This window comes from Gouania willdenowi, chromosome 1, assembly GCF_900634775.1.
Source record: "Gouania willdenowi chromosome 1, fGouWil2.1, whole genome shotgun sequence".
Taxonomy (NCBI): Eukaryota; Metazoa; Chordata; class Actinopteri; order Blenniiformes; family Gobiesocidae; genus Gouania; species Gouania willdenowi.
Genome location: NC_041044.1, coordinates 39,896,874 through 39,922,321, shown reverse-complemented (window position 1 = coordinate 39,922,321; position 25,448 = coordinate 39,896,874). Strand labels below are relative to the sequence as shown.

Below are 25,448 nucleotides of genomic sequence, written 5' to 3'. Positions count from 1 at the left end.
TTGAGCAGACAGAGAAGCTGTTAAAGTCCTCAGCATCCAAGGTCTGTCTATCCATTGTTAGCAATACAAGGGTTAAATCCTCATTACACATACTTATCTTAAAAATGAAAGGCTTTTAATGAGGTTGGCAGGGGAGAAAAGATTAGGGTAGAAAAAAAAAAAATACGGACCTCGCTTCCACTGGAATATTTAGAATTACCCTTCAACTCAATGACAAAATCACCTGCAGAGGGAAAAAATAAAGTAGACGGACGAAAAGATTAAGGTTTTAAAGAGTTCTACACGTCAACAGTCACGTTCCAAAGATGGCAATTGTTCGAGGCCAGTTAATGATTCAGATGGAAAGCAGAGCTTCTGTCACAGCGCAGCCTTAACGGGATTATGGTGAGAGACGAGCTTGGTGAGGAGCCACTAATAGAGCATTAATCAGAGTGGCTGTGGGTGAGCAGTGGTTAGTGTTCACAATAATACTTGGACGTTGCAAGTTGCAGACTAGTGTGATCTCGCTTAGAACTAATTACAAATCCAACATCTGTGGCTTTTAGGAGCAGAACTCAGAGTGAAGCGTTAGTCAAGCTTTTTGAGTGGGAATATTATCATCTATTTTGCACTAACAGGTAGACGTGCAAGGATACACTCAACCAACCATTATATTGGAATCCTGATCTAAAAAAAATTAAAACTCAAATCAAAGATTGGGATGTAAAAAGGGTGTAAGAAAAAATGAATTCAGTGATATATCGCAATATTTAACCACGCGATTATTGTATTGATCCAAAACGTCCGGTAACTAGTCAGTCAGTGCTTGGAAGTTAATTACACTTTATTTTCATAAACAACACTTTTACACTTTTACAGATTTACTTTTTTAAAAAAAACTTAACAGAATCAGAATCTGTTGTATAGAAGCCAAAGTTAAACTTTTTTTTGAAAAATTTAATTTGACAATTTGATAAATATACTACTTATTTGTGATATTGGTACTTGAATTACAGTTATATAGCATTAACTTGTTCTCGCAAGTTTGAAAAAAATAAAAATAATGATAAATTGTTTTTCATACCATTATGAACTTGTAAAGGTAAAATTTGTAATTACTGATATCGGTATATATCGTATCGTATGGATTCATGTCAACGCACACCCCTAGGTTGTAACGATGCACTTAAATCCTTTCATCACATCACATTTTGGAAGAAAAAAAACAGATTAGTCAAAGTACAGATTCTTCTTCACTTTATTTAAATGGTCAACAGTTTTTTTTTAACTAATTTTTTCTTCTCATAACCTTCTTACAAACCATTTTAACTGTTTGAACTCAAACCAAAATAAACTGCCTTTTGTCCCAAAAGCTGTTGTCCTCCTGAACACTAAAGGATTACAATAAACTGACACTTTTTAACCACTCAGTTTTTGGCAGCTGGCCTGCCACAAACCTAGAAATAAAAAAATTTATATAATATGTATATAATATATACATTTATTGTTGTTATTCATTATTATTTTTGTATTCAACTTCTACATAAGCATCTGGCACTCTAATGGCCACCTTATCATTAATTTGCACATTAATTTATTTGCACCCCGTTGTCATCTAGTTTGCCTTCCAACCTCTTTGTGTAGTCTTGCGTCTGTATTATTGCTTTTTTTAATTTGCCTTATTAATTATCCCGCAGGGATTAATAACTTTTTTTTCTGATTATGATTATGATTTTGATTTGGGTCTGACGGGATCGGATCGTGTAGTGTCGGGCTCTTCTTTTTAAAGCTCATCTCACGTGTCTGCTCTTGGGTCACTAATACAGTCACAGCGCCCCCTATTGTTTAATTCCCTCTTCTTTGCATCGATTTTAGGCCGATTCAGGATATATCCTTACATCCCTACTAACGGGTGAAGTTTGACGCCATGGTAATGAGTAGTGAGACTTCCTGCGTTAGTACCTCTTTCCTGGTGCGCGCTGTCGCGTCCTGGATCAACTGTTTGATGGCTTCCATCGTCTTCTGCAGTTCCTCCATCATTTGCTTTTCTCCTAATTGAGCCTGAAAGGATGCAGTGCAGACAGTTATACCTTTTCAGTTTTAGCAGACAAAGCTCCTGCCGCTGACGAGCAGACGTTTGTGTGGGTAGTGCAGCTGAAGTGAAAGTGGAAAAAAGTCGCAGCTTGTGGAAAGGAAAGAGATAAAAGACAGAAATAAATTAACTGTGTCCACCTGGTCCTTCTGCAGAGTTGCTTCCTCTGCAATTTGAACACTCTCTCGAACTTTGGACAGAGCCTCGTACTTCTCCTCCTCTAGAGCCGTGCAACGTGCCTGAAGTTGGCCGACCTTCCTTTCCCATACAGTCTGCTCTCTGCGGACTGCCTCTGCTTCCTGAGTTGCAGCTTTTAGCCTGGTAATGGAGTGAAGAGGTGAGGACAAGTGGAAAAGGTAAAGTCAGGCTACAGAAGATCAGCAGAGGCACAGCAACTCTGAAAGTTGAAAACTTCCAACACAAAGCGCTGCTTTTATAATGTGTAGCGTGACGTTAGGCGTCTCCTGCTGTCAGAGGGAAAAAAGAGCGAAGACGAGGAAGAAGTTCAACGTGTTCTCACCTGGTTTCTAACTGGCTCAGAGCTGCCTGAAGATGCTGCAGACGCTTTTCTGCTGCATCTTCTCGGGCCCGAGCTTCTGCCACGTCTTCTTCCTGAACACATACACAGCAGGGTTGGAGTCAATTACATTTTTTTTCAATTACAATTACAGTGGCCAGCATTGTAACCAATCACAATTAAATTACAAATATGTTTTTATTCTCAGAAAGTCTATTACAATTACATTCCCAATTAATACATTTAAATTACAATGAATTCAATCAATTTTTTAATAACTTTTTCATGGCAATTAAATTATCCAAACTCAATTACAATTTAATTACGATTACAACATCAACATTTTTTTTAAATTACATATACGATTATAATCACGCTATAATTGTGTATTATCAGTTATGAAATTACAATTATAATTGACTCCACAATTACATTTTTTTATTTTAACTTATGATTGTTATGTTTTTTTCTGTATTCACATTTGTTGTTGTTAGTTTCTTTTTTTTGACTTGTGTCTAATTTTGTAGTGTCTGAGTTTTTTTTAAATGTATTATTATTTTTCAATTCCAATTCCATCTTCAAATATCAATGTTTAATTACAACTCAATCATGACAAAGGCGACCAACATTTTTTCCAATTACAATTAAAACTACAATAATTATTTTTCCCGTAAAACTCAACTACAATTACGTTCTCAATTACTAAAATTAAATTACACTTAATCCCAATCACTGAGCCTGAAATAAATAACTCCATAAAACGTAACTTTTCTCGTGTTAGCTCTCTGTTAGCATCTCTTATAATAATGGGTCTTAAATCAGCTCTAAAATACACTAAAAAATATTATCTATCATCTAATTTGTTTTTAATCTCTCAGTTACCTTGTTAGGCTTCCTAATCAATGCAAATATTGGAATTATTATTTTTGGTGTGGGCATCAGAGCCTGTTTTCGGTCAGTATTGCCCTCAATTTAATTTTTTTTAAGAATGGTGAAATGATCCTGAAGAGAACTGACAGGTAGTGGGAAAAAAATACGAAACATTTTAATGATTGTTAACTATGTATGTGTAAGCCATAGAACTACATCATGGTTATAATAGTGATATAATTGTAATTAATCACCAATTACATGATTATAATTGACCCCAACTCTGATACACAGTAACGAGGCCATCAGATCTGTGAAGTATCACCAATAAAAATGTATTCAATGACAAAGAAATATAGCAAAAAGTTGATGGATTTTATCATAAAAAATGAAAAGCAAGTAAAATACCTAAACACTACAATTGCCAAATAGGAAGAAAGCACACATTTGATCTTTTCTGTAGAACATCATGATGACATGCGGTAATCTCACCCGTCTCTGCATCTGACCCTGGATGTTCTGCAGCAGCTTGGTCATCTCCTCCACTTTGGCTGTGGCTGTTCTCAGCTCAGCTTTGCCCTGCCTAAACACCAGCAGCAACATGAACAACAGTGAAAGCTGCTGGAGACGTCATCTTTTATCAGACAAATCCATAATGCAGGCCTCAAAGATCAACAAATCAAAGATCATTTGCTGAAAAAAAGGTTGAAGTTGGTCCTGAAAAGTTGGTTTTGATCTCCACTGTAAACACACTCTTATTGACACTGCCGAGAAGGTTTTGTTCATTGCATTGTGGGATGTGGAGTCCTGTAGATGGATGTTTTGAAGTGTTTGTATTTCATTCTTACTGTGTTTATTGTTGGCTCTCTTGGATTAGTTCCTACAATGTTTATAATGTAATGGCTGTTCAGTGTAACAGTCTTCCTTTGGATTCTGTGGAACTTGTGGTAAATCTGAACCATAAAGGTGAACAGGGAGTAAAACTGAAGTCCCTCAGGACACATTTGGCAATTCTTCATCCCTGGAAACACTCCAGGCTGCAGAATGCCACAAACCTGAACGTGAACGTGATTAAATAAAAATCCAAAAGGAATATTTCTACAGCTAATATTTTGTCTGAAACAGAACATTCTAAAGTCATGTTCTTTGGTGAGGTGAATTTTGAAGACATTCCGTTACCTGAGCTGTATGTGTAGCGCCTCCATCTCTGTGCTTTGCTCGGCCACAGTCTGCAGGAACTGCTGGTTGGTCTGTGTGTGGCAGGAGAGACACGAATGCCATTTGTGATGCATGACTCCAAAAAGCACAGCTCCAACTTTCTGTCCAAACCAACTTTTTCCCCCTCACAGCTCCTGTCTTCAAACTTTGTGTGTCCTTCTTTCAGAATGAGCCCCAAGGAGCCACTGTCAGTCACCCGCTGCTATAGAGTCAACCGTTCACACAGGCAGCATCTCAAAAAGATGCTTGGATGAACATAGAGAGGAAAGCACGAGGGCTGGCCCACTCATTAAAAATACATTATAGAACACCATAGTAATACTATACTAAGTCTACACACGGTGTAGAGTTTTCTATGGAGGTATCTGCCACACGTGCCTGAATGCAGGTCCAACAGGACGCCCTGTTAATCTTATACTAACTTTCAAGCTCCTTCAGTCTACCACTTTTCCTAAATAACATGTTAAACGGTCTGCTCTAGTGTTCATGACAGACAAAAGTGCATCTGCAACAGTAAAAAAAATACTTTAAGGAGAAGATGGAGAAATTTAGTCAGTTCGACATTATTGTGATCTAGTTTGCACTTCTACGTATAAACGATAAGTAAAGTATGTCAGTCATCAATAATATCCATTAATAAGTGACAGATATCAGTCCCTCCAGGATCTTAACTTAGATTTCCTTGATTTTGGGACCAAGTTTTGTGAAATTTTGTTACATTTTGTGGAATAATTTGAGGAAAATTGATATTTCAACAATTTAAAATAAATAATAAAAAAAAAAATGACGGGAAACTGTGAGTCCTACAAGTATTGTGGAGTTTCCGTGAATTTGTGCATTTGGAAGCAGACTGGACTTGGTGCCCAGATCTTGAGTTTGATACAGGTTTTAAGGTTTTTTTGGTATGATTAGAACATCATTGATTAAAACTACTAGAGACTATCCATCTTATATATATATATATATATATATATATATATATATATATATATATATATATATATATATATATATATATATATATAAGATAAAGACATCATGTAATCCTCATTGATCAATAAAACAAAGATACTTTGTTCAAATAAAAGATGTAAAAATTTGACATTAGTCTAAAAAAATTGCTTTTGATCTCCACTGTAAATCTCTTTTTGACATTGTCGGAAAAGCTTTGTGCATTGCATTGTGGGATGCATGGAAGTGGCTTTACTTCATTATTAATGTGATTTATTCTGTTTCTTCTCCAAAAAAGAGGAAAGTGATTCTTTTTTTGTTCCACTGAGTTCCCGATATTCCCTGTGATATCACCTCACTCTGCCAGACAATCAATTCAGACAGGATTTTGATGCTTTTGTGTGAACCCCAAAAATAAACATGTTTTGGCTGCAACTTTTAGTCCGTGAAAACACTTTGGCAGTGTGTTTGGGGCCAACACAAGAAATCAGAGTAAGAATGAAGGAAAAACTTCTATGCAATGCACAAAACTTTTCCAACAATGTCATTAAATGTAGTGTTATATAGTAACATAGTCGTGTGATATATAATTTCAAAGGTAATTCTAAGTAGATTACAATTATGCCTCGCACAATTCGATTAGGGGCATGAGGGCCCCACCCCACTTTTTTCAGCAATTTACATTAAAGTAGTTTTCTCATTTATTTGTAAGTCAAATAATGTAAAATTGGTGGAACTGAATCATTAACACATACCGATATATGAATGGGGCCCATTACTCTGTATGTGCCACGGGGGCACCAGGGGGCCCCATTTTTCAAATGACTACTCCTCCGTTAAAGCTTGTTGAATCGGGCTGTAATTTGACATGGATGTTCTACGAGTGAATGTCAAAAGCCTCTCAAAGACCTGGGGGGGCACCCCCTTTTCCGGTAATTTCTAAATTTATCAGAACATTGTCGTGTGATATATCGTTTCAAAGGCAATTCAACGTAGATTATGATTTTATGTCGCACAATTTGATTTGTTTTACTCGGTGGAACCAAGTCATTTGACTGAATTCTCAGGAACGTGGTGAGTGTGGCCGTAGTTCATCAGAACTTGTTTTTCAAGCAAATTAACTTTGATTTATTGATCTATGAGGCCTATACTGTCTTAATCGCATTAAAAAATATGGTCTCCAGCAGCTTTGAACATGATATCTTTGATGGAAAAGCACAGCATCTTTACCTGGCTTAATAGTAAGTTGTGCATCACCTACCGATTCTAGCTTCTGATTGGCCAATTGAAATTTCCATGTATGCTGTTGGAGCTGCACGAGTTGATCCTGAAATGAAAGAAAAAGAGTGAGCCATTACCTGCTTCTTAAATCACACATACATGAACAGAGCCCTATAGCTCCTCTGGTTGACCTTATTTCATCTAAAGCTGCCGGCGCATGTTAATGAGCTACTACTGAACCTGGAGCTGCTGTTTCTCGGAGTGGCGGATGTGACCATCAGAGACGCTCTTCTGGTACGCCTGCTGGAGGCGGTCCAGTTCCAGGGCTGCTGTCTGCCACAGATCCATGGCCTGCACCCGCTCCTGAGAACATAAAAATATCCGCCCACGTTTACAGGCGCTGCTCGGGCTGCTGTGTTCACTCGAGAAATTATAGCTGTGTGACTCAGATATGGGTGAGGAGAATATATTTGCGCGTTCACATGAGAGTTCCGCGACATACAGAAGCACTGCAGAAGGCAGATTTACACCATCAAAGAGAATTGATACCTTGGAACCATAGTGTGCTGCATCTTGTTAGAGAGACACTGAATCACCAGTCAGCTCCACATTAACCTGGCTTTTGTTTTGAAACCAGCTCTTTTCTTTTAACAGCTGCTGTTGGGTGAAGACTAAAATATTTGATGATTACTTCAGTGACTTGATAAAAACATTACTGTGCAAAGCTCTTTGATATAGCAGCGGAATGCCTTTCATTATATAATTTTTTTATCAAACTTACACTCTTTTTACCAATGCTCAATTCCATGACTAATTGCTAGCTGCGTTTCCAGTACCCTTGGAAATGCACAAAATCAAAATTGCGCAATAAAAACTGGGAGTGGAAACACCTGAATTTTGAAAAAACATTAAAATATCGCTAAGCACGTTTTTTTTTTAGACATTTCAATATTGAAATGTATCGCAATTCTCTATGTAAACAGTTTTTCTGATATTACCTGGTCTCATGACCACTTCTCTCCGAGAAAACATGGTGCGGCACGTGTGGAAGGAAGAGGAGACCGAGACATTTCTTTGCGTAATACTTTCAACTGCCACATAAGACAGCAAACAACAAAGTAATGCAGTGTTCGAAGGAGGTTTGGAACGTCCATCTTCCTGCAGCGAAGTCTCGCGGATGAGATTACGTGGAAGTTACAAGCCTCCTGCCCAAAAAAACGTTCATTGGAAAACGTTCAAAGCGCAATTATACTTTGTCGAAACTTTAGAAATATCGCTTTTATTTTGCAAAAAAACTGTAAAGGAAACACAGCTTCTGGCTAGTAAGGTCTGACGATTAATTTTACTTACCAGCATTTTTCACTAGAGGCCAAAATCCATCAAGGCCATTGAAGGTTTTCACTCTGCCGAATCGGGACCATTTTGGATTTCTGTACTAAAAAGAAGTCATAAGGTCAAACTAATGTCAGATTAGTAATCCTTGGGGTCGACTTTCCCGAAAGTGAGCCTTTGTACATTATTTATAGGTGCTCAAGTTCCCGTTTGGTTCAAAATCTAATTTTTCTAAATGGCAGCCATCTTGGACTTTAGCCCCTAGCAAAAAATGTTGAGATTTTTGTGAGGGACATGGAGGCTAATTGTTTTTCTAAGAGGTCAATAGAAGTCAAATCAATCATCAAACCTTACAAGTCAGAGATTGGTCATGGAATTGAGGTTTTGGATCAAACTATCTATATACATGAGAAATAAATCAATGTTAAAGGCATACACTTATCAGCACTTAGTGATATTGACAATAATTATTACAAATATCTATTCAGTGAATGAACTTGCCTCAAGAGTATAATTAAAATAAGTGGAAAGTGTCTTCTGATCATTACTTTGAAAGGTCTCAACATTATTAAACCCTAATGTTTAGGAACCAGACATTCAAATCATGAATGAGCCTCGAACACAACTTTGATGCTATCATTGCTAATACCAATAAAGAAATGTGAAGCTAGGACGATTGTGACCAACTTTAACGCTTTATCGTTATTTGAGGTGTTGCTAAAAATCATCAAAACGTCATCAGCCAAGAATTGAGACAAAACTAATATGCGTTAATCCACCAGTGGTCAGCCGCCCTAAGAATGACGTGAAGTCGCTATAAAAAAAGGTTAGTATTCATTTATTTGGTTCAGCTTTGTATGGAAGCAGATTAGGACAAATTTTGATGAAGAAAATCATTTTGGGCAAATCAAGAATAAAGTCGAGATGTCGAGATTCAAGTTGAAATTTCGGGAATTAAGTCAAAATTTTTATGTATTTTGTGCCTTAACAATTGGTCTTTAAAAAAAATTGCATTGATTTACGTCATTTGTTTGGACCAGCAGAGGGCGCTGGTAACCCAGTGGCCGGTTGGCATGCAGATATCTTGCAGTGAAGAAGAGAAGCTATGCTAGCAGACAGAGCTAATAGAAAAACGTGACTTTTACAGATATTCAAGTAATATTACAGATATTCTTTCGGTGCTAAAGGGGCAATGAATCATTTATTAACATATTTAAGAGTAGAAGGCGGCCAGAAAGAAAGTATTAGCAGACTCCGCCCGCCGCCTACACTTGTGGATAAAAAAAAGTACTGCGATTCAATTTTCAGAAAATCGATATCAACTGTGATACCTATGAATCGATTTTTAACTGCCTTACGATTAATCGTTACATCTCTAGTAAAAAAAATGAGATTGAAGTGGAAATTTAAAAAATGAACTCAAAAAAATCGTGATAAACGTCAAAGGATTGTGAATAAACAAACAGCAATGGAATTAGAAAACCTTCGAATTTCATCACAATATTGTATTTTGAGTTTATTTTTGAAAATTCAACTTTAATCTAGTCTTTTCAACTTTAATTTCAACATTGAATTTCAACTTTATTCTCAAAATTTCGACTTTATTCTCCACATTTCAACTTCATTCTCTACATTATTCATGAAATGTCAACTATGACCCCGACATTACTCTTCACATTAATTTTTTATTGTGGATTTGCCCAAAACTATTCTCACTATAAAAATTGGCCCTAATCCTACCTTTTCTGCAGCCTTCAACACAATAAAACTGGTGGAAAACTATTCCATATTAATTCACACTAAAGACAACACCAACAAGGACACAAATAGAGCAACTAATTAGCAAAGTGTTCCTGCTGCCTCTCACCATTAACATATTTCAAACCAACACATCAGTGCCCACACATCAACCAGGCGTCTGTCATCAACACACTCAGAAGTTTGCAGACTTTCTATTTCTTCGGTTTTTTTTTTATGAAATGTCAAACATCCTCTCAGTTGAACGTGTGCACCCGCTAGCTCCCCACAGTCATTACAGAGCAGAAAGAACCACAAGTTGGTCTCCACAGGGAGACGCCGCCTGCAGTTCTCTAACCACCACATAATTAACTCTTTCTAATTATTAATCATTTGCACATGTCAACTAGTAATGATCTAACTGCAACTGACTGTGCACTGACTTTGGGATGTGTAAGCACTCTTCAAACAGTGAGCATGAAGAGGAGCTTTGAAAAATAAACCAAAGATGAATGTCAAAGAAAACACTAACTAGGCCCCACTCAGTGGCACGTGTAGCTCCACCCACAAAACACCCCAAAGCATGTACAGTATGTACATTAGGGGAGTTACTGTTAGAGTGACTGAACTGAATGAGAGGGTCATTTCATTTGCTCTTTAACAACTTGCTGTGCTTTTATCAGCTATTTTGATCATTTTCAACCGATTTCAGCTTTCTTTAGCTTTTTTCACATTTCTCCAAATTCTATTTATTTTATTTTTTTGTTTAGCTTATTTCAGCTTTCAATGTTGTTACAACATATTGTAGCCTAAGTTTATCCCACTAAGTTTCATCCAGATTGGATCTGGATTGTGCATAAAATAACATTTTGCCCATACATTTGAATCTACTGTATGGTTATTAATGGGGTTATACATTTTGTAAAAGCCTTTAAATTATGATAATTGTACTGAGATCAGGATCAATGCGCTCTCCGACTGCTCTTGTTTATGTTTAAAGAATGCTCATTCAGCATCAGAAATATTATTTGTGCCCCGCACAGAGTCCAGACCTCAATCATATTGACAACCTGTGGCTGGTGCTCAAAGTGAAGGTCCATGAATGGAAACTTCATAATTTGGACCAGATGGAACCATTTGCAATAGAAAAATTGGTCAAAATCCCTCAGGAAAACTGTGGCAACCTAGTAAAAAAAATTACTCTATGAGATTGTTGTCAGTTGCGGCCCCCGAAAGGGTACAATATTTTCTAGGGTTGTGCATTACCATTAATCTGACGATATAATTCACGATTTCCATGTCCCAATACGATATATCCCGCTGCTACAATGTGAAAGACATTGCGATATATCACAATATCAATAATTACAAATTTCACACTAAAATTGTGCGGTAAAATATCACAATATATCGCCGAATCAATTTTTTCTTACACCCTTACTATTGACTATTAATGACCAGGGGGCTATAATAATAATAATAATAATAATAATAATAATAATAATAATAATAATAATAATAATAAATGCCTTGTTTTTATCTTAGTCAAACTTAGTGAACATTTTGTCTTTTTTATTCTGGAAACAGAATTGTTGTTAATAGTTATTTCCATGGAGAAATCAAGAGTTTTGTCCTATTCCATGGGGGGGGGGGGAGTAATAATTTTGGCCCTAACTGTAAGTGGATAATTAACATGTTTATTTCATTTCATCTTAATTGTTTTGGGGGGTTTTTTTCCACTTCGAGAAAACACAGGAGGGCCAGCCCCTCTGCGCACACTTCACTGCAGGCTACTGATTGGCACCATTATAAAGCCACGATTTAAAATCCCACCAACAGCTGGACATGATTTGATTAAAGGTCTGCACCATAGGTGGAGTGTAGAGAATAATCCCCCGTAAAAGCAAAGCACTCAAACCTTTGACAAAGTGGCCTAAAAAAAGAACCGTGTAGCAACACACAGCCTGTTGGTGCTGTAGCTATAGACGTCCATAACAGATGTGTGCCAACCTGTTCAGAGAGCTGAACCTGTTCTTGAAGGTTTTTGATTATCGTGTCGTCTTCTGTTGTGCTGCCCTCTGCTCCTGAAGCAGGTAGAGCATGAAGCTGCTTCTCCACCGACTCCCTGAGCTCTGCGTGTAACCTCAGGGGGAAAAAAAAAAGAATAATTTATTAACATATCACCATCATACAGGAAGGATAACATGTTGACACTATTACATTTTAATGAGGCCATATCTATAAATGATTTAGTTTGTTATGCACATGTTAAATAGCAAAATATGGACCAACTATTGTAAATTAACACAAACTACAGCAATTTTGTTGAAATTCAGCAATACAACCAACATTATTAACCCTCGGAGCATCTTTATGACCGAAAGTGACATTTTGGATGTTTTTATTTGTTTGGCTCTCAATAGTCCAGTTATTTTAAATGTTAGTTGTATGAAATATTGCCACTATTGTTTGTTTTTCAATTTTATTTGCTTAATTCCAAAATCATGTGTATTGTATCATTGTGTATAGAAAAGGAGATTAATCATGCATCATACTGACACTTTGAAACCTCATGACAAAATTTGACCCATTGACTCCCATTGTAACCACATATTTTTCATATGCCTAATAGATGAAAGCCTCCACGTTCAAAGTAAAGGGAAAAAATGTTTTAATTGTAATGACCCCCAACCAACCAGAGACATTTGCAGTGAAGGCCTGGATTTCTTAATCTTGCAAAAAACATACTGTAACATTTACATTACAAGTGTAATTCTTTTCTTTATAAATGTCCTTGTGCCAACAATAATGCATTAAATTCAATTTCGCTATCAATTAATGACACGGTCAAGGCTGTAACATTTTCAACAAAAATATTTCACTTTGGCTTTCATTTTTGGAAATACTGCATATTTTGTGATTTTCATGCTGAAAAAATTTGAGGTTCTCGTGGTAAAAAGTCCATATAATTTTTTTAAATTTTAATAAATTGTACAGTATATCTATGGAAAGGTCTGAAGACGTTGGAAGTATCGGATGCAGTAGAAGTAAAAAAAAAATAAAATGAGACAGACCGTTGTGTGCACAAGATCTGCAAGTGTATGTAAATTTAAAAGGAGTGCACAAGAGTTAAAGGAAAAAAATTCACCTGAGTGAACATTTATGTAGTTATTTTATATGATCCTATATTACATATATTTATATATAATAAAACACTGCTAGCTTACCTTTCATTCTCAGCGACAACCCTCTCCAACTTCACTTTAATATCGGACATCAGCAGCTGTTGATTGTAATCCACACATGAACATTTGTTAATCACGGTATTCATTAAAGTCTAAAATTCCTGCCAAAATAAATAAATACTAATTATAAAAAATGCATTATCATTGGCTTCATTTTATTTTAATATTCACCTCATATTTCTGCAACTTTTCAGTCAATTCCTCCACATGTCGATCGTACTCAACAATCAGCGGCGCCATTATACTGTCACACAGCAGAGAGTTATACTAGGTGTTAGAGAAAATGTGTTTATTTTGCCACGATAATTAAATCGCAATTTTTTTTTAGAATTCAACAAACCAAATATATATATAAATCTATATATTTTCCTGTACAACATGCATTTCACAGCATGCATGTCAAAAGTTTCTTTCAAAATAAAAAAACGAGTCCGACATGAGAAACATTAAGTTTTTTTTTTTTTGACCAGTTGTCTGCGACCCACCCAGTACAGGTTCGCGACCCACCAGTTGAGAATTGCTGGTTTAATGTACACAAAGCTGGCATGAACCTTGTATAATAATATTTAAAAAAGACCAAAGATGTTAATCTTACCCTCTGTCTGAGATCCAGGGTGGAGGACATTCTGCCTGTCCTGCCTCAGTATCCTGTTAGATAGTGAGATCAAAGATTAAATTCAACAGAATTGGTAATGAAACACAAAATAGTATATCGTCATGGAAACCCTCATGTTTCACAGAAAGTGGTTTTTTAACCAGACCTGTCTGTTCTCTTTCTATTATTTCCTTTAACATACAAACCAATAATAAAATAACTCAAGAATAACCAAGGCTATGTTAATTCCACAGGAACTTAACTTAAAAATCGGGAATTATTAATTGGAAATTCAGAGTATTTTTTTTTTTTTCAAAACTGTATCATATCCAAACAAATATTAGCATGCATGCATTTAAAAATATTTATATTTTAACAGATAAATATACAAGTGGAAATTTACCATTAATCAAGATTCGTATCATCTTGTTTATTAGGATTAGGTTCATTAGGTTTATCACTTGTCGAAAGAACATCAATCTCAACCGTCAATAATGTGATTTCAACTCGACACCTTTATTCCAGATAATCTCACTGCAGCACTAATCCCAATAACTGCTCTTTAAGCACAATCAGTGCAGTGTTAGTTTTAACATCAGTTATTTGATTAAACAATCAATTATTTCACAACAAAAACATCAATATCAAGTGAAATATTAGTGCCTGATCACTTTTAAATAAATTAAATAAAATGACAAGCCCTGCAGTAAGCAGCTGTGTCGTGTGCATGTCTTTGAAAAATAACAGAGACATTTTAGTAAGTATAATGACATAAATGACGGTTATTTAAGTCAAGATTAAGCTAAAATACATTTTCCCTGTTCAGGTACAACCTTCAACTTTGTAAATTCCCCATTTATTTCTACTAATTCCTTATAATTCCCATGAAAAGTTTCCAACTTTGAAATTTCCCAGAACTTTGCAGCCCTGGTTATAAATGTAATGACAAAACAGTCAAGAAACAGTGAGAATGAGGAGAACTGATGGTTGACGAATGGATGGATGGATGAATGATTCACCCTCAGAAATGGCAGTAAAGAACATTCTTGTACCTGAAACGGAGTGTCCTGTCCTTGCTGTAACTGGCGGAGAGCAGAACTTAAACTGTGGACTGAAGAAAAAAAAAAAAACAATACATAATTAAATCTATTGATTTCAAATAATTGTACAGTTTAGGTACATCATTTTCCTACAGTTTGTTAATATTTTACATGATGTTCAGAAAAATACTCTGTGTTTGAATAATTTTGGAATTTATCAATGCAATCACACTAAAAATAACTAGTTTATAATTTTCAGAAAAGGTCATTCTTGTATATATCTGTATTAAATTTGTACATGTGTATTATTAATTTATCAAAAAATTGATTTAATCGATTAATCGAATTTGCAAATAAAAAAAAAATTATTTAGCAAATTTTAGTTTATCTTTTTTTTTTTTTTTTTAATTATTATATATATTTTTTTCCCCACCACAGTTTTCCGATGTGAGTCCTCCCCCTCTTTGTTTATATTTATTTACCCTATGAGTAGGCTATACTGTATGTGTGCCACAGACATGTTAACATTTTTTATTCACACTATTCTGAGATGCTAAGGGAAGAGTTTATTATTATTATTTTAATTGTAATGTTATACGTCATAAAATATGTAGTTATCTGAATTCTTAATCAGAAAATTGAAGCTACTGTGAAGTTGCTGTTGCACTTTTGCTTAAACCTTAGTTAAAGCTTGAAATAGTTGAATGACAGAGCATCATTTACTTTTTATTTTGGGATTGTTCTGTGCATTTTAACTCTTGAGGACAGTCACAGCAATAAAGTTGCACTTTTGACAATATATCTGATGTCTGCAGTCATTTTCAAGTGCATTAAAAAAATTGAAAATTAAATCGAAACTCGATTTTCTTGTTTTTTTTTTTTTTAATCAGAGATTTATTTTAAGGCAAAATCACTCAGCCCTAATTTAATTGTTTGTACTGTAATGTGTGCACTTGTATTTAATCCCTATTTAATTAATAATATATTAGTTTGTATATTAGTTTATTAAGGTTTGGTAAGTGAGACAGAAAACATTGTGGGTTTTTTTTTGTTTTTTTTTCTTTAAATAAAATGAGTGAGATTTATACCAATTGATAGAAATTTCTACTGAAACAAAAATGGCAGGAGAAGCAATGACATCAAACTGAAAAAAAAAAAAAAAAAAAAAAACCTCCTAAACATCATTCAGATCTTACCTTGATCAAGAACAAACTCCTGTCCTCCCTCCATGATTTAAAAGCAGTCTAAATGACACAAAGTAACAGTTTAGTCACCTGTAACCAGACAGATTTGAAGCCCTGAGAAAATACAATGATGTCTTCTGGACCGTTTGAGACATTTTTTTTTATTATTTAACGGCGTATATCATTGCATCATTAACACTAAAGCATTTTCTACAGCTGTTTATTTATCTTCTATGTTGTTGTTAGCTAGCGCGTTAGCTTCCTGGGACGGTAATCAGTCCGTTCGGTTAGCTAATCATAAGTGAGAACTTCCTGGATTGATAATTCTAACGCCTAAAACATTATTAGCACTGAAGTACACATACTAGAACATTATTTTAAGATTTAAAATGAAACTTACCATTAGAGGTTGTGACCTTCTTTGAATGCGCCGTTCAGTTTAAAGTAAACAAAAAGCAGCCAATGGCTGACGATGTGTCCTGACGAAATAGTTCCGCCTGAACGAGGGACACAAACAATGGTTCCGGGTTTAAGAGGAGCGTCGAAACAAATCAGGAAGTGAACGTTTCTGTTTGTTTTTACAGCTTGACACTTTTATCGTTAACGTTTTTGTTTACGTTATCTAATATTTCTCAAAATTATGCTGTGATTTTTTATTTTCATATGTTAATAAATAAGTCACTTATTTATTACCCACACTGTCAGATGTTGTAATCTTTATTTCGGGTCTGCCTAAATCTCAAAGTTCAACTCCATGTAAGTTCTTTTTTTTTTAATCAAGATATGTTATCAGTTGTATTATAACAGGTTCCAAAGCACAATTGTATTGCTTGCTGCGGTGTCAAAGCTCTTGAAAACATGGGGGTATCTGTTGGGCTCCAGTTATTTGTATTTTTCTATCTTCTACAATGCTGCCTTTCTCTGTATGTTTGCACCATATTTATGGTCTTTATTTGAACACACTTTAAAGACTCATTCTGTGTGTGTATGTGTTTTCCTTCAGTCCTTTCAAGCAAATGGAGTTTGGTATCCACTACACCTGGGACAGCAACCCTGTGGATCATGACCCCATCAGGATCTCCTTCTCTCCAGGGAATGGAGGGTTGACCATGAAGGTGTCTGGTCCATTCTTCAATGACCCAGCAAGTCCCCCAGGCCCCCCCGGACATGCTTTCCCTGGACTGTGGGAGTATGAAGGTGTGTAGAAGGGTCCAGCAATTATCTCCATAGAATGAAATTTAATTCATAAAACCATGATTATAGTTTATATGTAATATACTGTAGATGTGAAATGTAATGTATTGTTCATGGTTTGAATGTGCCCGTGTCTGTTTTTTTTGAGAATGCACTAGAACGCATTCTTTTAATATTTGATACAGTAATGAAATAATAAAAATGTTGGATTTTGTCATCAAATTAAGTAGAATCTGCGTTAGAACAGTATCTTAGATTTAAGTCTGATCTGATTTCCATCCTGTAAATTAATAGAGATGAATTAAGATTTATTAAAGAAATTCTTTGGAAGATCCTTATGTAAAACTTTTTTTTTTTTGATAAAATATAAATATACCAAGAGCACTAAGGGATATTTGCAGTAATCTGGATCAGTGTTCCTGATCAAGGATCAATTACATTTTAAAGGCTTGTATGAAATTCTATTAATGATAATACAGTCAGTCCAAATGTATGGGCATTGGACACACCCATTTTTTAATTATTGTAATTTTTTTTAAATCACGATAAATTGCACAATTTGGATCTGATTTGGATCAAACTCAGTGGGATAACTGAGGAATCAACCCGACATAACTCAGTAAAATCTCATCAAGATCAGCCTGTTACGAACCAAAATACGAAATTTCGAATATTTTGATATTTGGATTTTTGAAACTGATCCAGGATCAGTGTATCGATCCGAAACCCCTCCAAAAGTTGATGGAATCTTCCATGGTGTAAAGTATAATATTGGTTAAAATTTTGTCAAAATCTGTCACGATATATTTTCGAGAATTATGTGAAGCAGGAGAAATATGTTTGTAATAATAGTGTTCTTTGTTAAATGTTGTATATAAAAGAAAAGTATATATTTGTTTTGCATGATTTGTACTTTGTTGAATGCTTGCATTGGTTTTTATGTGTATTATTTGAGAAAGGTAATATAAGCGTTTTTGCTTCTGCCAGTTTCAGTCTCGTTATATTTTTTAAAATTGTGATTTATGTTTAAATATATATTTTTTTTTTTATTATTTTATTAGCAAACAGATAACTGAAACTGTAATCGTTTTTACATAATTCTGCTAAAAAAATACAACAAAGATTCTTAATCTCAATGAGATTTTCCTGGTTAAATAAAGGTTAAAAAATAGAAACATTTAAAAAAAAAAAAAATAAGCGCTGGTGAAAATATGACATTCTTGGCCAGGAATTTTATAATTTTTTTTTTTAAGAAAATGTGTTTTCTTTCAATATGAAACATTGGATTTTTAAATATAAATTTCCAGTCCTGTTGGCTTCATAACCTAATTATTTATTTGTTTGTCATGCTTTTTTTTTTCCTTTTAGATTTTATTTATTTATTTATTTATTTATTTATTTATTTATTTATTTATTTATTTATTTATTTATTTGACAAGGACAATGCAGTCAGACATAGTTACAGCAAAAGATGCAACTGATGCAATGCATACAGTGTATAGCTAATATATTTCAAGTATTTATCAGTTAATCAATTGTTTTGAGTAATGTATCATAATTAATTACGAATCCATTAATGTTCTTTTAATAAATGCCAGGAAGTAAATGGTCATGTTTTCTGTGAGTAGTTTGAATGTTCTCACCTTTGGTTTGGCTTTTATAACCGCATTATTTGCAATAATTGTGCTGTTATTTTATTGAGTGTTAAGCTGTGCTCTGAAACGTTCAAAGGCCCCATTTATGGCTCTTCTGTTGTCAATAACACTATATTGTTATTGTGCATATTTTGTGTTTATCGTCCTGTCCCCAGCTGTTGTACAGTTGTTTAACTATCACCTTGGTTGAGTAATTCACTTTAATGTAATTTTATGGCTTTGTTTTTTTTAATAGGTGAAATAAAATTGTGAAATCAGTCCAAATTGGTTACAGAGACGAGCTCTGTTTATGAGACTATTACAGTTGCTGCATTATCATTATTACAGTGACACAGCAATTAAACCTTGTAAAGAGGTTGAGTAATAATAGTGCATTCTAATTGACCTAAAGTAAGTTCGATTTCCAGTTAATGAGCCCCACATATTTGGCCTCATTAATGTTACTTAATAGATTGGAAACCGTCCCCATTATAGTCTAGGTGGATAATAAGTGCTGTGCTAGGTTGGCGGCTTTGCTGTTCCTATCAAATCTAAATGTTCGTCTATTCGTTATTTCTGCATAATTGTGGAAGTGGAATTTAAACTAAATGAGTCAGATGATTTAATTAGTGTCCCTTTTAGAAATCGCTGCAAATAAGGTTAATAACCCAATTTCAAGGGTTTATTATTGTAGAATTAAAGGTGAAATCTTAATCTTTTCACTCATCTCTCATCAGTGGTGGAGTCTTTCTTCCTGGATAGTACGACAGAAAATTACCTGGAGGTGGAGCTTTGTCCGTAAGTGCACAGATAAGCTTTTTATTCCTCTTAAGGCACACGTGTCAAACTCATGGCCTGGGGGCCAAATCGGGCCCTTTGGAGCATCCAATTTGGCCCCGCAGGAGAAAGTAATAATGACAGAGAAAACATGAATCATTGTGTGAATGAAACAACAATATTCCCGGTGTCACGGACTGAGTTTACCTCATACTGAGATCGATTATGAGCATGCGCACTACCGTAAAAAGAATTTTTGCTCGTTCCGCCATGCTGAGTGAGTGACAATCTCAGTCAACAACTTGAGTGTCTCCTGCAGCAATCTCAATACGAATAGGAGTAGTTTATTTTCCAAAAAAAAACATGATTATAATATACATTGCAATAAATACCAGTTAACCTAATGTAACTTTACAATAATAAGCTGTTGACTTCATATAAATTAGCAATCTGATCATGACAATCATTTTTAAAAAAAAAAAAATTTTTTATCGTTGGTTGACTGATGTGATGTTTTAAGCATTTTTAAAAATCAGTACAGCAATCTCTGTATGACATTGCGCATGGCAATTCCAGCACTGGTACATCTCAGTATGTAGCAGTCACGTACTGAGATTGTAGAATAATCTCAGTATAGGTAAACTCAGTCCGCGATACCGGTGCTTATATCACATAATGGCAATCATTTTTAATTAAAATATTGAAAAAAAACCCCCACAAAAATCTTTCAAAATCCTTCAATTTTCCTCAAATAATTCCACAATATTTTCCTTAATTAAATAGAAATTGGTCACAAAATCTAGGAAATTTAAAATGAAGACTGATATCTGTCAATTATTGCTTGGATATTGTCAGTTTCTTACATGTTTTGTATTTCATGTATATGTAGAAGTGCAAACTAGGGCACAATAATGTTGAAATTACTTGTTTTCCATATGAAAAAAAATCTGTGGCCCACTTGGGATCAAACTGCTCCGTTTTTGGCCCCTGAACTAAAATGAGTTTGACACCCCCATCTTAAGGTCTAATTTGTATTTACAACAGGTCACTGCGATGAATCATTTTCTGTGTGCTTTCATTGTAGACATGGACAGCATCTGATATTGTTACTATCAGGGGTTGGACAAGCATTTGTGGTAGGATGACATAGAGAGAATCAAGGATTTTTTTAAAATGATGACCAACTACTGATTATTTGTTTAATTCCTCCCCAGCAACAACTGCCAATGGTATTCACCTCCACAGTTAAAGGAGAAACATGGGTGGGTGAGGCCCTGATCCCCTGGTCCTACTTCCCTCCCAACGTGAACAAGATGAACTCCTACGCCATTCATGGCTCAGGCCAGCAGCGAACCTATGAGGCTCTTTACCCAATCCCCAAGGAAGAGATAGTGGAAGGACAAACAGCCAACTTGTAAGTATATCAGCACATAAAGGACATCTTCATCAGTCTGCTCATAGGCGGAGTCTGAGATTCTTGTCAGGGTGAGCAAAATAAATAATAGAACTAAATATATAGACCTTCTCAAGATTCGCACCAACCATAATGTGTGTAACATATACAACAATGCAAAAATGATTAGTAACATAATTAATTATGTTAACTCCAAATATTTGCATTGATGCGTCATTTAATGTTGTAAATTCTTGATAAAATCAGGCCGGTGACAGCTTTCACTACCGTACATGAACTGCAGTACCATACATGAACTGATGGGTGCAGTGTCGCATCACCATTTGCATTGTGAAGAAAAATTGTGCAACAGAAGAAGAACCAACCTAAAGTCTCAAAAGTGTGGGACCATTTCACAAATAACTTATACTAGTATTTTTAAAAGAACAAAAAAATAATTCATATATATTTTGTACAGTCCCTGCATTTTATGGCAATGCAAATATTTGTATATTATTTACATTATATTGAGACTTTTTTTTTTTTTTCCAATGAATTTGGGAATACCGTAAATGAAAACTTTTGACCACTAGGGGGGACCAATGCTCCCCCTGGCCCCCCACAAACTCGGCGTATGCATCAGCCTTAGTTTTTGTTTAACATTTTACCCTTTGGGTCAATCTGGCCCCAGGGATATTTGCATGCAGAATATGATTTTCAAAAAATTGTTAACCATATTTTTGTGTCAGGCACTTTGTTTATTTGTTGAATACATAAATAACCCCTTGATAATGGAACCTTGGCCTGTTCTCTAGCGCCACCATCAGGCCAAGCTTTTAATAGTTTTCATCCAAATCATCTCAAAGTTACTGACAACATTGAGTTAGTGTATCTTGAAAACCTTTCATTCAAATATTTTCTAATTTGGGGGGCACATTCATGACCCCCCTTTCCTCTAATAAACATTTATTTACTACTTCAGATGAAAATGCCTCAGAACAATCCTGTCTCAGACACATTCGGGATGTAACGTCAAACATGACAAGTTTTACACAGCTAAAACAGCTTAGGGTCAAACTGACCCAGAGGTACATCAATGCATGCGATATGCGTTCTGCACATTAAAAAAATATCATCATGATAATTTTATGCTTAATGAATTGTACCCATCAAATTAGAAAAGGTCATGAAATATGAAGCAAAAAAAATTGAATAAAGTCAACTATTATTTTTTGAATAATAAACATTGAATGAGGTCAAATTGACCCCAAGGATAATAGGAGGGTTTGATTTCTGAAACTTAGAAAACTATTGATGTGTTGCATCATCCAAATCTTGACTGAGTTCTAGTCCGTTCCGGTCTCAGGATTTTAGAAGCTAAATAGGAGCTCTGGCAGTTATTATTGAGGGTGTACAGACCTGATGTTGATATCAAGTATCAGATTATATTGGCCTGGATCTAAAATCTCCTATGTATACACAAGCATGTGGACAATTAAGCGCAATGTCACAGGAAATAGAGTGTGATATTGCTTTTATACAACAGCTCTACAAGTGTGTTTTATTGAAAGTGTCTATTTGTATGGTTGCCGTAGGGACAACCCCCAGTGCTATTGGCTATTGGTTGCTTACCGAAGTACAAGTACGTAGCGTCTTAGGTTTAGGATTAGGTTATAACCCAATAGCGCTACAATTTTTAGGGTTAGCGTTATGGTTAGGTTTAGTCTTCATCACGTGACCTAAACTGGCCAACTGGGGTGCTGCGTAAGGATAGAATATCGGTATATTGATACGGCAACCGTACAAATAGCCACTGCCTATTTTATTGGCCAAGAAATTATGATTTCTTTATTTCATCTTTTATTTGGCTCGGCCAAAACAAATAGCTCCACAACTGGAAGGGAGACAAGGCTGTTGCCAGGCAACACATAAACACTTCCTAACTGACAATTGACTAATTTCCATTAATACAAATTGCTGCATTTGTGTTATTTTATTTGTAAGATTTGACTTTAAACAGAAATTAAAGCTAAACTGTAGAGGGTGGCAAGAGCTGAGTATTCTCAATAGCTTCTTGTAGCGGACAGCAAGACTCGAACCAAGCCAGTGAAGATGAACCGAGTGTGTATTTACAAATGTGTGTGATTTCTCTCTGCTTTCTTCTTTTTTTTTTCAAGTCATCGTTTGGAGTATTTCAAAGACTTCCAGCTGCAGAGCATCATGGGAGAAGACTGGGTCCAGCCAGAATCTGCTCTGTGGAGAGGAAAGCCCTGAGCTCTTTTAAAAACACTTTTCTCCTCACTTTATTTCTCTCTCTGTCAGAAGCGACAGGATGCAATAAACATTCTCTGACACGTAACAAGAGGCAATCAATTTCTATTTGTTAATAGTGTCAAAACACATGACAAGGACTGCGTTATGGGCCTGTCGGAGAGCGTTAGGCTTCACACACGTCTGTGCAGAGCACGCACACACACACAGTCACTAGATATTTGGCTTCACCTTAAATGTTTTAGCAGAGTGTGACCTGCAGGCTGTGCTTACTGGTAGGAATTCCTCATTTTGACATTCAGCTTTTCAGCAAACTGTGCATTTCAGTCCCTGATTCTTCTCCACTCACAGAGTAACACAAGTTAATACTAGGGGTGTGCATGGCCACGAATACAATACCATTCACAATGTGATATATCCCAATATTAAACAATACAATATCCATCGCAATATCAATGATATAGAAAAACAAATTTAATTATCGATTGAAAAAATCGATTTGGACATCTTTGGGATCGATACGATAATTGTGCAGTGAAATATCGCGATATATCGCCAAATTGATTTTTTTTTTCTTACACCCTTAGTTAATACACACTACACATTTGGGAAGGAAATAATCCAACTCTAATATCTGTTAAAACATACATGGGCAACTGACGGCCCTCAGCCTAATTTTATGCGCCCCCCAAACTGAATGTACAAAATGACTGAAAAATACACAAAACAAAAAACAAGAATACATTAAAAAAAAATAGAAAGAATTGCAACGTTGTATGAAAATACAGTAAAATAAATAGAAAATACTCCAAAAACACACAAAACTGCTCCAAAAATGAACAAAACGACTACAGTAATACACAAAACACTCCAAATAACACAAAACGACAACGAAAAAAACGCAAAATGACTCAATGAATTTATTGAAATTAAAGAAAATGCCAAAAAAAAGTACACAAAAGACAAGAAAAACACATATAATGACTCCGCAAACCCATATTTCTAACAAACAGCAAAACGAATTCACAACATGACTCCAAAAAGCACACATTTTACAGGTAAAATACACAAAAGGACAACAGAAATGTACACCATGCCTCATCATGAGCAAGACAACAACAAACGTACACAGAATGACAGAAAAACACACAATTCTATAAAACCTCTTTGTTCTTTCCCGTGTTAATGCACAGATTGGTCATTATTCTAAATACAGACATGGTAATGTGGCCCTACAATCAAACAAACATTTTTGTGGCCCCCACTGTCATAGAAGTTGCCTGCCTCTGTGTTAAAACCATGTCCTTCTGATTGTTCCATCTTGAGAATAAAGTACTTTCTATAATTACATTATATTGTGTTTAGTTTTTGTTATTCTCTCCTAATCCCAGTGTGATGTCTGCATATTAAGGTAAAATCCAACACATGGAGCATCAAGCTTGACATGTTTATCGAACTGTTGAATTACATTTTTCACAAAGGTTTAACTTTAGCTTCTATAACAGATTCTGATTCTGTTAAGTTCTTCAATTCTTTAAAAATCAAAATCGATTTGAACATTCTTTGGATCGATATGATAATCACACAGTGAAATATTGCGATTATCATGGAATCTATTTTTTCTTTCACCCTTAGTTAATGCACACTAGACATAATCAATCTGTAATATCTGTTAAAACATACATGGGCAACTGGAGACCCCCAAAGTAAAGGTACAAAGTGACAGAAAACACAAAACAAAAGCAAGAATACATTAAATAATAGAAAGAATTACAATGTTGCAATTAAAAATATAGTAAAAGACAAGAAAAGAAATTGAAAATACTCCAAAAACATACAAAAAAGCACAAAACAACAACAAAAATACACAAATGACTGAAGAAAATTGAGAAAAAGTACACAAAAGACAAGAAAAACATTAATAACACAGTTCTAACAACATAAATACACAAATATTACTCCAAAAAGCATAAAAATGGCAACACAAATACACAATATGACTCCAAAAAACATACAGTTTACAGGAAAAATACACAAAAGGACAACACAAATACACAATATGCCTCATAACGAGCAAGACAGCAACAAATTAACACAGAACGATGGAAAAACACACAATTAATATAAAAACTAAATGCTAACATGAATGTTGATAATGTGCTGTGATAGAAGTTTTTCTATAATTACATTATTTGTTT

At 35.1% G+C, this 25,448-nt stretch overlaps 2 protein-coding genes across 2 annotated transcripts in view; one reads left to right on the top strand and one right to left on the bottom strand.

Moving 5' to 3' along the window:
- LOC114466292 (sodium channel and clathrin linker 1-like) overlaps window positions 1–16,609 on the bottom strand; it is a 29,090-nt gene extending 12,481 nt beyond the window's left edge. The window contains 14 exon segments of the mRNA XM_028451840.1: window positions 1,942–2,040; window positions 2,212–2,389; window positions 2,592–2,683; window positions 3,951–4,041; window positions 4,638–4,708; window positions 6,889–6,954; window positions 7,089–7,211; window positions 11,928–12,060; window positions 13,145–13,200; window positions 13,334–13,406; window positions 13,758–13,810; window positions 14,810–14,868; window positions 15,994–16,041; window positions 16,382–16,609. Of these exon segments, the coding sequence (XP_028307641.1) occupies window positions 1,942–2,040; window positions 2,212–2,389; window positions 2,592–2,683; window positions 3,951–4,041; window positions 4,638–4,708; window positions 6,889–6,954; window positions 7,089–7,211; window positions 11,928–12,060; window positions 13,145–13,200; window positions 13,334–13,406; window positions 13,758–13,810; window positions 14,810–14,868; window positions 15,994–16,027 (1,128 nt within the window). The 5' untranslated portion in view covers window positions 16,028–16,041; window positions 16,382–16,609.
- Window positions 16,610–16,743: 134 nt separating this feature from the next.
- On the top strand, window positions 16,744–23,901 carry LOC114466309 (UPF0462 protein C4orf33 homolog). The gene is made up of 6 exons (XM_028451841.1): window positions 16,744–16,904; window positions 16,985–17,178; window positions 19,547–19,607; window positions 20,671–20,722; window positions 20,801–21,000; window positions 23,157–23,901. Exons 1-6 carry the CDS (start codon window positions 16,840–16,842, stop codon window positions 23,251–23,253), a joined length of 669 nt encoding a protein of 222 aa, XP_028307642.1. The 5' UTR covers window positions 16,744–16,839; the 3' UTR covers window positions 23,254–23,901.
- Window positions 23,902–25,448: the final 1,547 nt, after the last annotated feature.